Source organism: Carya illinoinensis, chromosome 12 (assembly GCF_018687715.1).
Source record: "Carya illinoinensis cultivar Pawnee chromosome 12, C.illinoinensisPawnee_v1, whole genome shotgun sequence".
Taxonomy (NCBI): domain Eukaryota; kingdom Viridiplantae; phylum Streptophyta; class Magnoliopsida; order Fagales; family Juglandaceae; genus Carya; species Carya illinoinensis.
This window is the reverse complement of record NC_056763.1, coordinates 15,928,229-15,943,165: the sequence shown is the minus strand read 5'-3', so window position 1 is coordinate 15,943,165 and position 14,937 is coordinate 15,928,229. Positions and strand designations below refer to the sequence as shown.

General features: G+C 33.6%; 1 protein-coding gene across 1 annotated transcript; it reads right to left on the bottom strand.

Moving 5' to 3' along the window:
* Window positions 1-4,857: 4,857 nt before the first annotated feature.
* On the bottom strand, window positions 4,858-7,025 carry LOC122290423 (transcription factor MYB35-like). The gene is made up of 3 exons (XM_043098083.1): window positions 6,855-7,025; window positions 6,626-6,755; window positions 4,858-5,918 (listed from the first exon to the last, which is right to left on the bottom strand). The coding sequence occupies exons 1-3, from the start codon at window positions 6,985-6,987 to the stop codon at window positions 5,078-5,080; spliced, it is 1,104 nt and encodes a 367-aa protein (XP_042954017.1). The 5' UTR covers window positions 6,988-7,025; the 3' UTR covers window positions 4,858-5,077.
* Between the last annotated feature and the right edge of the window lie 7,912 nt (window positions 7,026-14,937).

The window sequence follows — 14,937 nt, the reverse complement described above, 5'->3', positions numbered from 1 at the left end:
TATTAGAATAATGATACACTTACTTGTGACGCCCCCAAATCTCCACGCACAGACACGGGAAAATCGAGACGTCCGGATGGTGACAACCCGGGTCACCTTCCTAACGACGAGTGCCAAGTGTGTGCAAAAGCAACATATGTTGTGACACCCAGTTTTTACGTGTATTTTCACTGAATGAATATTTTAATTTAATTAATATAATAGTTCTTTTATTTTAAATTATCGGATTTTAATTGAATTTTAATTGCTGTTGAATTTAAATTGCTGTTTAATTTATTTTAGCTTGTCTTTGGATTTAAAATTAAATAGTTTGTTTTTACTAGTTAATTATTATATTTTAGCTTTACGTTGTGTTTAAAATATTTTCTTAGTTTTATTGCTTTTAAACTTATTTTCGTTGGATCAGTTGTTGGACTCCAGAGGTGAGGATTGTACCTCATTTCTTTTCTTTTATTTTTCTTTTTTCCTTTTTCCTTTTCTTTTCTTCTTTTCTTTCTTTTCTTCTTTTCTTTCTTTTCTTCTTCTTCTTCTTCCCGTTTTCCTCCTCTCCCACGTACGCACATTTGCCCCTTTTTCTCATTTCCGTCGCCGACACTTTGACCGGCCATTTCTCCACCGTCCGGCCACCGTTTAGTGCACCGTCACCACCATTCTCTTCCCCTTCCACCAGAGATCATCCCCACCAATTTTCAGAGCCATCGGACCAGCCGTTAGCCTTCGAGAGCCGCCGGAAGTCGCTGCACCTGCTCTGTTTTTGCCCCTGTCGCCGGTTGCTTTCGCAGCCCAAAACCGCTGCTCGCGGGCGGCGTGGCCTACACCACCTACCCAGTTTTCTTCCCCTCTCACCGGTGAACATCCCCACCAAGTTTCACCTCCATCCGAGCCACCGTTAGCCGCCACGAGCTCCTCCAAGCCATATGGTTTTTCACCGTTTTCGGCGCCGTCGCACCACCTCCGGCCACCATCTTTTCACAACTTCTTCCCCTACCTCTTGCCGACCTAAACCACCCATTTCCAGCCTCGATCCGTTGCCGAAGCAGCTCCCATGAGCTCAACTCCGTTCAGCCCTTTTTTGGCCTTCGACCGCCATTTCCACCACCACCCACAGCCAAAACTCGTTTCCTTTAACTTCATAAATATGTCAAGACCACTCCCTATCAATTTCGTGCCTTGATTTGTCCCCGTTCGAAAATGGGTAATTTATTACCCACGGCAACAGTGTAAATTACACTGTTACGTTGCTCTTCCTCTGCCGTTTGCAACGCCGCGAGCTTTCTAAAAATACCGTATAGCGCTGTAAGTATTTTCCAAACCCTATTTTCAGATTTAAATACATATTGCTTTTTCAATTATTTTATCTGCTGTTGGTTGGTTGATTCCGGACTGAATCCGAGGAGTTCGGGGGTCGGATGGATGGAGGACGGAGTTGCTTGTTTATTTGATTTATGTGTTGGATTATTTTATTTTGCATTGATATAGCATTTCATGGTGCATGCACGTGTGTTTTTGTTTAAGTGTGAAAAGCCTGTGTATTGGCGTGAGTGGTCTTACGGGTGCGTATGTATCACGACCCCAAGCCGGGATGGGGTATTATCCCGGTGGAGCTCCTCTGGTCACTCGGGAGCGGAATAAACTGAGTGATGTCCCCTGAGTTGTCGCTAGACGACGGGAGCGGGGGCTAGGGGTTGCTTGGCTACGAACGCGCCGGGCGCGGAACCGGGCATCGCTCTACGCACCGACTCCGTGGCCCTTCGCTGGTGAGGGCTAGAGGATGCTTGGCTACGAACGTGCGGGGCACGGAACTGGGCATCGCTCGTTAGGTGTCACATGCGTGGTGGTACTCTGCGGTGTGGCACTGGAGCCAGGGTGTGCAGATGAACCCTAGGGGAGGTCATGGTGCATACGGATAAAATGGATAATGGTTTGAGTCGGATAAAGGCCAAATGTGACTTTTGGCGTGTTTTTCAGAAAGGATGTGTTTTTAGGCCAAAAAGGGTTTTTTGGCGTGTGTGGAAAACTGTGTCTTTGGGTTTTGTGCATTGGGCATGTTTCATGCATGTTGTTCGAGTTCTATGTGTTTTTATCTGGTGGTGTTTGGGTTTTACTTACCTGCGGTACCATTTTTGGTTCCGTAGCTTTTGGTGCAGGTTTTGAGGATGAGGAGGAGGAGGCTGAGCCCGAGGATGCGGCTCCGCCGGGTTGCTGATGTTATGCTTTATATTTGATTTTAAAACTATGTTCGTGTTTTGTAATATTTTATTTAGGTATGTTTTAAACAACTTGTATTACGTTAAGAAAAAAATTCTGGTACTTAGTTATGCCTTTCGTTATCCGCTGCGTGTTTCTTCATGCACATATGTTGCTTTTGCACACACTTGGCACCCGTCGTTAGGGTGGTGACCCTGGTTGTCACCATCCGGACGTCTCGATTTCCCCGTGTCCGTGCGTGGGGATTTGGGGGCGTCACATATGTGCATAAAGAAACACGCAGCGGATAACGAAAGTCATATAACTAGGTACCAAAATTTTTCTTAATATAAAACAAGCTGTTTAAAACATACATAAATAAAATATTACAAAACACGAATATAGTTTTAAACCAAATTATAAAGCATAACTTCGACATCAAAACTCCGGCGGAGCCGCATCCTCGGGCTCAGCCTCCTCCTCCTCCTCGAATCCTGCACCAAAATCTACGGAACCAAAAATGGTGCTGCAGGTAAGTAAAATCCAAACACTACTAGATAAAAGCATATAGAACTCAAACAATATGCATGAAGTGATGCCAATGCGCAAACCCATAAAAACATATTTTTCCACACACACCAAAAATCTCATTTGGCCCAAAAACAAACCCTTTCCAAATATCATGCCAAAAGTCACATTTGGCCTTTATTCATCTCAAACCATTATCCATTTTATCCGTATGCACCATGACCTCCCCTAGGGGTCATCCGCACACCCTAGCTCCAGTGCCACACCGCAGAGTACCACCACGCATGTGACACCTAACGAGCGATGCCCAGTTCCGTGCCCCGCGCGTTCGTAGCCAAGCATCCTCTAGCCCTCACCAGCGAAGGGCCACGGAGTCGGTGCGTAGGGCGATGCCCGGTTCCGCACCCGGCGCGTTCGTAGCCAAGCATCCCCTAGCCCCCGCTCCCGTTGTCGCCCAGCGACAACCCAGGAGACATCACTCAGTTTATTCCGCTCCCGAGTGACCAGAGGAGCTCCACCAAGATAATACCTCATCCCTGCTTGGGGTCGTGATACACACGCACCCGTAAGTCCACTTACGCCAATAAACAGGCTTTTCTCAATTAAACAAAAACACACATGCATGCACCATGTAAATGCCATATCAATGCACAAAAATAATCAACCAACATAATTCAATAAAACAAGCAACTCCGTCCTCCATCCATCCAACCCCCGAACTCCTCGGACTCAGTCTGGAATCAACCAACCAGCAGATAAAATAATTGAATGAGCAAAATATATTTAAATCTGAGAATAGGGTTTGGAAAATACTTACAGCGCTATATGGTATTTTTAGAAAGCTTGCGGCGTTGCAAACGGCGGAGAAAAAGTAACGTAACAGTGAAAATTCACTGTGGTCGTGGGTTGTAAAATACCCACTTTTGAACGGGGACAAACCAGGGCTTGGGATTGATAGGGAATGATCTAAGGATGATTATGAAGCTATTGGAAGTGGTGGTTGGCCGTGGGTGGCGGCGAAAACGGCGGAGAGAGGCCGGATTTTCCAAAATGGAAAGCTAGCTCATGGAAGCTGTTCCGGTGACTATTGGAGGCCGGAAATGGATGGGTTAGGACGGCAAGGGACCGATGATGAAGTGGTGAAGAGGTGGTGGCCGGAGGTGGAGCGACGACGGCGGATCGAGGCAAAAACCGTGGGAGCTTCAAGGGCGTTTTCCGGCCAAACGGCTGGCCGGATGGGGTTGAGATTTGGTGGGGGGTTGTGCCGGAGGGAGGGGCTTCGACCGGTGGGAGCAGTGTGCCGCACGGCGGCCGGACGGCGGCAGGTCGAGGGGTTGGGTGGCTTACGGCGTGGGAGAGGAGAAAGAGAGGGTCGACGGGCGCACGGGGAAGAGGAAGGAAGAAGAAAAAAAAAAGAAAGAAAAAAGAGAAAAAAAAAAAAAAAAAAAAAAAAAAAAAAAAAAAAAAAAAAAAAAAGAGAAAAAAGGAAAAATGAAAAAAAGGGAAAAAGAGATGTAGGAAAGAGATGAGGTCCAATCCTCACTCCGGGAAAACAAAACAAAACCGCCGAAACGAGATTAAAAACCGTAAAACAACTAAAATAAATAAAACACAACATCAAATAAATTAAAAAACCAATATTAAAGCGCAATAAATTAAAATAAATAAACTAATATATTAATTAAAATAAAAACAACCCTTCAGCGAAAATCCACGCGAAAGCGGGTCATCACATTACCACTCTTTTACCATTATTTTACCACTTGTACTATCTTTTTATTATTTTCTTTTAAATATTTTTTTAACATCCTTAGCCATTAAGAAAAAATTTAAAAAATATATAATTTTAGTGATAGTCACTTGCTTTATTATTAAGTAAAAGAAAAAATTTTTAAAAATTAAAAATTAAAAAAAATGATAAAATAGTGGTAAAAGAGTGGTAAGTGTATCATTATTTATTTTATTATAACGTTCATAGAACTTTAAAAATTATTTCTACCAATTCAAGAACTTCAAAATATCTTGATTCATAATTGATCAAGCTTTAACTTCAATAAAAATTTCATACAAACTAAGGGGTTTTATTCTTATGGAGGTTCGTGTGAGAAGAATTCAACTTGCACAGAATTTAGTTTCAATAAATTCAGTAGAGTATGGTCTGTTGGGAAAAGATCAAGCAGTGATTCACCCAATTACATGAACTTATTTTCAGGAATAAGCTATTAGATATCCATAATTGAAACACTATGCTAAAAATCTAGCCCCTCTGCCCATAAAAGGTTTTTCAGAAAGTCCTTATTCTTAACCTATTATATAGGTTAATACTATAGTATTAATCTCATCAATCAACTTGGAGGGGACTTTAGTAGTAGAATGGTTCCTCCAAAAGGTTAGGGAAGTCTAAGAACATTCGATATTCTTGATCTAGCATGGCTTCCACAAAAGAGATTTCAGAGGATGAAGAGGGTTGAAAGTCATTGCTTAGGATTTCACAATCTGTTCCTTTAGCTTGAATACATTCTTCTATAGCAGCCTCCTTATTTGTCTCATTTTTCTGTATCACATTTTGGTTTTGGCTTGCAAATTCCTTTGATGAATGCTCAGCGATGATTTCTTGTTCTTGAGGATCAGCTGGTAGAAATGCATCATCGAGAAGAAATTCATGCCAACTTAAGTCAAGGGGTGAGTTCTCTTGCGCTGCAGTGGAACAGGTTGGAGATGATGATGACGACGATGACAAGGAATCTTCGAGGAAGATTGGTGGTGGGTGGGTGGGGTTGTGGCTGCAATTTGAGACCTCCGTGACCAGTTTTATGGCTTGGAGCTCGGCAAGAAGATCAAATGAATGGTTGTCGTTAGCTTGGTTTCTACTCAAAAAGGTGTCTTGGATTGGTGCTGTTTGGGGTGATGTTGTTGAGGGCACCAATTGACTGCTGATGTTTGGGAATCCTTGTGGTGGGCATGGATATGGTTCAGATTTCAACATAGTTACATTCTTAAAATCTTTATTGAGAGATCCAATTCTGCTGCCAGGTTTTCGAAGGCCTCCAATGTTTCCATACTCAGCAAGTATTTGAGAGAAAGGCTTATGAGTGACAGGATCGATTCCCATTTCAGAAAGCTTCTTTCTCAACTTGGTATTCCAGTGGTTCTTAACGTCATTGTCTGTTCTTCCAGGAAGTTGTTGTGCTATTATGGACCACCTGGACATATAAACCATGAGAGAGAAGCCATTATCCCTTAACTAGTAACAGAAGCCAGACAACTACAATGGTTGGTAGTTATGTTGGGTATGACTTCTGAGTAATGACACCACTTTCCCCTACTCCATACATAAAAAATGCAAAATAGTTAAAAGGCATCCACCCCTCAACAAGAAGAGTGTGATGTTTGGATTTTTTTTCTAATCCTTAAGATATGGAGAAATATTTAGGTTTAATGCTCAATGCTCATCCTAGAGAGAGAAGGCCAAAACTGCTCATTGCATAAAGATAAGTGTGGGAAAGTAGCTTTAAAATATGACGATTAATAAAGACATGATTATAGATTCTGATGGATAAAACATAATATGGAAGTATTGAAAAGTGGTTTGGTCTCACTGCATCAATATGAAACTTTTTAAAAGAAGTAAGCCTATACTCATGGTAAGTGCCGGAAAACAAATATGAATGCCTTAGGAATTGCAAGTGAATGCATATGATAGCCTGCTTCAAGAGAGACTATTTCTTTCAAAGCAATTAGAACTGAAAAACTTCGGCAAAAAAAATGAAAAGAGAACGAAAATGTTGGAAGAGCAACAGGAAGTTGGAAAAAAAAAACTTCCTAGATAGATATATATAGAGAGAGAGAGAGAGAGAGAGAGAGAGAGAGAGAGAGAGAGAGCTAGGGTAGAAGTTTGAGACTAGATCACCTGCTACCTATGGCTGCATGAAGCATAACAATCATCTCCTCTTCTTGGGGAGTGAAGCTGTCATGCTTAAGGTCAGGCCTCAGGTAGTTAGTCCACCTTAGCCTGCAGCTCTTCCCACATCTTTTAAGACCTGTGAAATGTTAAAACCATCACATACAGCGCACCGATCATAACACAATCCAATTACAACCATGTTCATGTAATCCAGCCCATATCACATTAAGCTAACCTGCTTTTTTGGGAACAGCTGTCCAGTTTCCTGTGCCATGCTTTGAAACATATGCAAGTATCTTTGCATCTTCCTGTGCAGTCCAGAGACCCCTTTTAAGGTTCAGCTTGTCACAGCAAGGAGGTCTTACCATCTTATCTGCTCAAAACACATTGAAAAGGAAGTGGGTAAAAAAAAAAAATAAAGGGAGTTGACGTTGTGAAAGCTAGATGACAGTGATGCTACTTCAAATAATTTCTTTTGCAAAATGCTCTTGAAGAGGAAAGAGAGGATGGAGGAGGGGTTTAAAGGTATAACAAGTGTGAAGGCAAGAAAAGCATGGGGCTTGCTCCCATGTGAACTAAATTTGCATGATGAAAATAAAGATCACTCACTTTTCAACACCTCCATACTCAAATGCTTGGCCTACTCTTAGCATTTTAGTCAGGTTCGAATCAGGTGAATTATTTGGTTAAACCAAAAGATTAATCTAAGTAAGTTCAAATAAAGTACTGATTTGTTTATATTAGTTAGTTCAGAGTGCAAAGGAAATGACATCTGCTTTAGTTTCTAATAATCACAAGTTTGATGAGAAACACTATTTTAGACAAGGATTCAACTAATTATAGAAAATGGTATTCAAAATCCATACCAGTATCTTTCAACACGCAAGAACCGTGCTTGCATGAGTACCGAATGTTTACAATCCATAATTTGCAGATCTCCATTCATAAGAAAAAGATTAAAAAAAAAAAAGAGCATAGAAATTAATGAAGGAGACAAAAGATAAAACCAAAAAAGTCAAACTTTGAATTATCAACTTGATAGCAAGGTCTGTAACTAATTTAGATGCTATCGCAAAATGATGATTTTGCTGTTTTGCCCACATCTTCGGGCCAACACGCCATTTGCAGGGACTTGAACAGAAGAGAATGCAGCCTTGTGGGGCCGTGGGGTGGAGGCCGGAGACAAGTACTATCTTGCAAACAAAGAGAGCATATGTTACATTACTCATTATCTTTACATCACATGATTTTTTTATTTTTTCGAATTATTCTCTTATACGTAAATTCTTACAATTAAATTCTTTAGTCCCTCTCCCGTCAAGTCATCTAACAAGTAGGTTATAACGTGCCATTATTATCATGCAGTAGTCAATCAGAACTCGACATGTAGCATTCCAATTCAATGTCAGCAACTTAATGAAGAAACTAATTAAAAATCTAAAAACCAGAATAAACATACATGTTAGTTAAAATAGATTTAAAAAAGTAAAAAATGAAGATAAATATATGAATAAGTGTAAATATTATTTAAAGAAGCTACAAATATTTAAACAAAATTTCAAAAATCATTAATAAAAAAAGTATTCAAAAGAGTAAGGACAACAAATATAGGAAAATACTATAAACACAAAGGAATTCCATACACTGACGTGGCACACTGCCATGTCTTCCCCTATTTTTTTCTTCTTCCTTTCTCTCCCCTCCAATTTTTTTTTTTTCTCCGCCTTCCCCCATGCCCTCTCTCCTGCACCAGGCATGAAGAGCATAGGTGGCTTCGACGATGGCTGGCAGAGAATGGGTTGGTCGCCGAAGGAAAAGGAGCTCAATGGTGGTGGTCCAATGGCATGGGGATGGTGTTTGAATTTAAATCTAACCCAACATCCCAACGCACAATTCTCAAATTACTAAACATTACTCAACTGAGGACTTATTTACATATGGGACTTATAACCTTTTTCAACTCAACATCTCTTTACATGTAAGACCCATAATATTTTTCAACTTTCCATAAAAATATCTAAACTTATCTTAACATCCAAATACATCTAAATGCATCTTAGATGAATCCTATAAAACTTACTACACCATCTCAACTCACTATTATTCATAAAAAAATCCAACTTATTTCAATTCAATTCAACATCCAAACATAGACATACAACAACCAACAACTTTGTATCACAACTTTGAAATATGTTGAGCCAACTAGCTAGGTAAGTATGTTTAGAGGTAAGATTTATTAGGCTTAGTTTAGATACAAAACGGTTTCATCTCATTTCATCATTACAACTTTCTCAAATTTCTACCTAAAATATAATAAATTATTCAATTTTTTTAAATCTCAAAATAATAATAATATTATAATAATATTTTATTCAATTTTTATATAAAACCATCACATCTCATCTCACTATTAGGAGTTTAACCGGTTCGGTCTTATTTTGTATAAATTTTGGGACTGAACCGGTATACACCAATTTTACATTTTCAAGAACCAATTCTGGAGCGGTTACCCTCCTAAATTGATACTTTCAGTTTTATCGATTTCGTTCTAATTTAGTCTAGTTTTCCGGTTTTAATCAAGTGTCAATATAATTATATATATTATATATAAAAAAATTATATATATTTAATATTAAAATTTTATGTTATAAATTATAATATAAAATTATTTCATATAACATTATATATATTATATATAAAAGTTTTAAATATAATTATATATTATACATATAATATTTTATATAATATTAAAAATTAATTTATACATATATATTTTTTATAAACTGGTCCGGTCCGGTGCTGGAAAGTCAAGAACTAAAACTAGACTGGATTTAGTCGGTTTTTAAAATGTAGAAATTGGTTCCAGACCCATCTGGGTCAAAACCAAGCCGACTGATTTGGGCAAATTCTCCAATTTTTCAGTTCAAACTTTCACCTATATCCACTATCCAAACTATGCATTAAAGTTTTGAGAAAACTTTTAGAGATGAGTTTTAAAAATGAATCTTTTCATCCATTTACCTTTGAAATTTGAATTCCGATCGTTTTATCCTTTTGTTGCACAACCCTTAAACGCACTAAAAGTATTAGTATTAGATTAGTCAAATGTCAATGTTCTTCATATTTTATAAAATGTTGATGAAATTAAGTCCACATTGAATTAAGTAAATACTTTTTATATGAAAATATTAGCTACAGTAAATCCATCCTACATTAATCCATATATGAGAAGAGCTATAGCTTCTTCAAACTAGTATTTTATTATTTCTTGTCCCACATTCATCCCACATTTGAGTTTATTATGTTATAGATATGAGATTTTTTGGAATTGTTAGTATGAGATTTTTATTTACATATGAGATTTCACCATCTATGTACATATAAGATTATTATATTATAGATTTGTTGGATTATGAAAATGAAAATGAATATGATTGTTAGAGGTTATTGAAAATTATGACAATAAAATAAAAAATTAATTAAAGAAATATAAATAATAAAAAATAATAATATTGTATTATTATAGATTTTAAATATTGAATGATTAACTAAAAGTTAAAAAGTTATATATTTTTAAAATTTTAAAAATTAAGATGATCAATCCAATAGCTCTAACAAAGCTCCTAGAATATGACTAAGCCACGTCATTATTAATAGAAATGCACGTCGTAATAATAGAAAGTAAAATATAAAAATTAAAAACTAAATAAGAAATATATATTAAAAAAATTAAAAAAACCATCGTGTCCCATCGTGATATGTAATTTATTATTTATTATTTATATTTTTTAAATATTTATAATTTTATTATAACATGTGGAATAGCGCACACAACTAAATACGACAAGTGGCATATTTCTCTAGGCGATGACGTGGCTTAAGCCACGTGTCAAATATTCCGTTAATGGGTCAATTTACGGAAAGGATCAAAACGATTTAAGTTGAAGGTACAAAATGAAATATTTCTTTATTAAGTCAGTGAATGATCTATCTAAAACCCAAACCATATGGACTATTTTACTGTTTAACGGTTCAAACTTTGTTAATTTTAAAATCAGTGATGGTAGCTACCATCTTAATGAATAATGTGTGTAACTTTCATATACACTTTTTTAAAAAATGTAGGATTCATCGTTAAAAAAATAATTTTTTCATGCCGGTCTCAAATTTATCCATTATTTTTAAAGTGAGCGGGATTTATATATTCTAAGACTGTGAATATTATTTTTTTTAAAATTATTAAAAAATATTGATTTGCTGAATTCTTTAGACAAGATATTATTACCTTAAATTTTTTACAAAAAAAAAAATGTTTGAATATATCATTTGAACTGCTAAGTTTGGATGTCAAAATAAGTTGAATTAAGTTGTGAATAGTAGTGTTTTATAAATTATATTGAGATGGATTTAACTTTTTTAAGTTGAGATGAGTTTAATTTAATAAAATGTATTAAGTAAGTTGAGCTAAGTTTAACTTTTTTATGAAAATTTAAAAATGTTATGAATCCCATTAATAATTAGTTTAAGATGGACTGAGTCTAGTTAAACAACCAAACACAATCTAAGAGACAGTTGGATCATGGATGTTGTTAGAACAGATGACCAAAGTAGGCATTAACAGTTTGGTATAATGCTAAAACTCCAAATTAGATACCATTAAGCTACACAAAACTCCAATGTGCCCCAACTGGTCATAAGACACGTTAAGGTTATGCAAAGTGGCAATTAAATATGCTCTAAAATTTGGAGTATTATATATATACTAGGTCAGACCAACGTGCAGTACGTTTATCTAATGGGTGAGATAAGATTTTTAATAAAAAAAATTATATAATATTTTACAAAAAAATTAATTAATGCATAATTTAATGCAAAAATAAAAATAAATTTTAATAAATATCTTTATATAATAATAAGTTAGTAAAGTATAATATCTTTCAATATGTATATTCTGGCTAGATGTCATAATGGTTAATCTACGCTTGTAGTTAAATTATATTTTAGTTTAAAATCAAATATTCAATATTATATATATACATGTAGGTACTAACGTTCAGATTATTTTTTTTCCTCTCGTCTTCTTTCTCTGGTCTGTTTGTTTGTTTTTATTTTTATTTTTATTTTTACAAATATATATATATATATTAAAAAATAAAAATATTAGCTAGCACATCTTGATCATACGATCTTCGTGCTTATAAATTAATTCCTATGCTTTGCATGCATGTGTTTTAATTAGCAATTAATACTTGTATTAGCATAACACCATTTATTCCCAAATTGTCCTAGAATATTCTAGAATGTATTTCTGATTTTCTGTTATTCTTTTTTGTTATTCTCTTGTAACAGAATGATTCCTTTGTAAAGTGTATAAATATACACTGCCTCATACTATCAATACAACTTGGAAATTCAGTAAAGTTGTGCCTCTTACAACTTGTGGTATTAGAAGATCAATGGACAAAAACGTAGCTACATAACAAAAACAAGAAAATTTCTATTCATTACTATTCATATGATATAGACATTTATTATAATAGAATAAATATACATATATATATTTATATATATGCCTAATCAATTAATCATAACATTAAACTTATTAGAAAAGATTTACACAAAAAGATACTATTATTCAGCTACCCATTTCACAATCCATCAATATGCATGATGGTTTTATTTCATAAAAAGTTATTAAGTTTTTTTAATTTAATTTTGATTTTTTTATTTAGTTAAAATTTTGAATTTTACTATACCTTTTAATATACATTAAATTGTAAAATAGTTATAAAAAATATTATGTATGTATTATTAATTTTCTTTTTCCTTTCAAATCGAACTTGTACAATAAAATAAACAAAAATGATATTTGCAATATTAAATTGTGTAAATTTTACATATTTTTTTTAATTATTTAGAACCCACGTACAAAAATATTACTGTAAAAGAAATAATCAAGTTTTGAGAAATATTTTTAAAAGTTAAAAAAAATGGTAGGAATTTTGACACTCAACCTGCCTATTTCTGTATTTTTTTGGGATATGGGAAGTTTAATATTGTGAGTTGTAAGTGGTGGGGGGAAAGAATGAGTAATGCAATCAAACTATCAAATTTCAAAGCAATGGGATCAGATGGAATCAGTGTCGCTTAGACCCCCACCTAACTACTACGAAATATTTTTCATCTCTACATTTTGGAATACTGTTTAATTAATCTCAAGCTCATAAATATTAAAAATAATTATAATAATTATTTAACTAAGATTAAACACAAAAAAAAAAAAAAAATCTATGTATTAGAAGATCAAAGGACAAAAAATTTTAATTAGCATTTAATATTGGTTGTATTAGAAGATCAAGGGGAAAAAATGTAAAAGTAAAAGCAAAGTTTTTTATTGGTTTAAAAGTAAATGCAACTTAGGGATAAAAATATAACTATATAATAAAAAAAAGAAAAATACTGTTTATTACTGTTAATTTGGCATAGACACTTATTATAATAGCTAGATATATATATATATATATATATTATACCAGAATAAAAGGATCAAATATATAGTTCTTTTTGTTATTATATTTCCTATGTTTTAGAGAGGACAAACATTCAGCTATCCATCTCAAATAAGAGGTTCAAACAAGTTTACACGACTAAACAATAAATAAAAATTTTATGTACAGTTAATTTTATATATTTTTTATACATTTCATTAATCTGATTGGTTGTGTTACTTTTTTTAATATAAAATAACTATTTTAACCAATCAAATCAATGCAGTGCATAAAAAATATGTAAAAGTAACTATACATAGCATCACTCAACTATAAATACTTTCTTTCATTTGGCTATTTTCTCTTATGTTAAAATAGAGAAAAAGAAAAAAAAATATATTTTTTTTGTTCATATACCTAACAATTGTTTTACATTTTGTACTCCTAATTATCAAATTTGATACACTCTACCCATCGCTTATCATCGAATAGATCCAACTATTCATCCAAGCCTAATAGTTAATATGTTTAAAAAATAAGTGACATCACACAATATTGGTTGATAGAGATAAGAATTTTGAGTTTGAGATGAAAATTTAAAATATTACTTTTAGTATTATTTATTTTAAAATTTGAAAAAGTTGAATTATTAATTATATTTTGTATGAGAATTTAGAAAAGTTGTTATGATGAGATGAAAATTTCAAATTTAAGATGAAAATTCTCTACCTCCAAACCTACCCGAAGGTGCTATTTGAAGTCGGAGTATCCGAATATAAGTGCAAAGCGCAGCTCGTTTGGTTGCTAGGATTATTTAAAAATATTTGTGAATGATAATAAAATAGTTTATGAAAAGTAATAACATAGTTTGAATTAAAATGTTTTATTGAATTTTGAAAAATGGAAGAGAAAGTTAAATAAAAATATCATAAGATTAAAAAATTGTTTAAATACAATTTTTTAATATAGTTTTTGTTTTTAAGTTTGAAAATGTTGTATAAGCTTTCGGGCCTATTTGGCCTTTTAGGGTTGCAGTTAGAGTCTTAAAAATTGATTAAATAACCTTAAAAATTCTTTAATGGAAAAATTAAGTTGTTTAAGTATAACACTCAAATATTTTGATACTTTTCTTCAAACGTACTTTTTTAGATAATGCGAAACATAATTCAAATTTTAAAAAAACTATCAATAGATAAAATTACTCATACAATTTTAAGATAATTACAGCTTTCAAACATTCAAGGAAAATATCATATTCTTTAAAAAAATCAAATCATCATCATTTCTAATTCAAAAAGTACTTTTTTCCAAACAAATATAACATATTTGAAAGTGTTTTAAACATATGGTTATTAAATAGTATATAATTTTTTAATAGTAAAAATTATTACTTAAACTATAAGTTATAAGTCCTAAAACTATAAGCTATTTTTCTCACTACAATTCCAAAGATGCATTTTTTGTTTTGCTTAAGAGTTTTGGAAAGCTGTAATGATAGGTAATGATTAGATAAAAAGTTAAATATTTGAAATTGAAAAGTATTTTGTATTTGAGTTATGTTTAGAAATTAAATATCTGCAAATATTTTAAAAACCCTAAGAACAATTGTGTTTTCAAACGAGCCCTAAAACTCATGTTACTCGAGATAAATTTTAAAAATAATAATGATCTTTTCATTTACAAATCATTATTCTATTTTTTTTTAGAATTTTACTACTTATTATCTCGGATTCTCCACACACTACACTTATTTTTATTTTTTTAAATTCTTTTTGTTTTTTTGTTTCTAAACTAATTAATTTTTTCTACTCATCATCCATACACTAC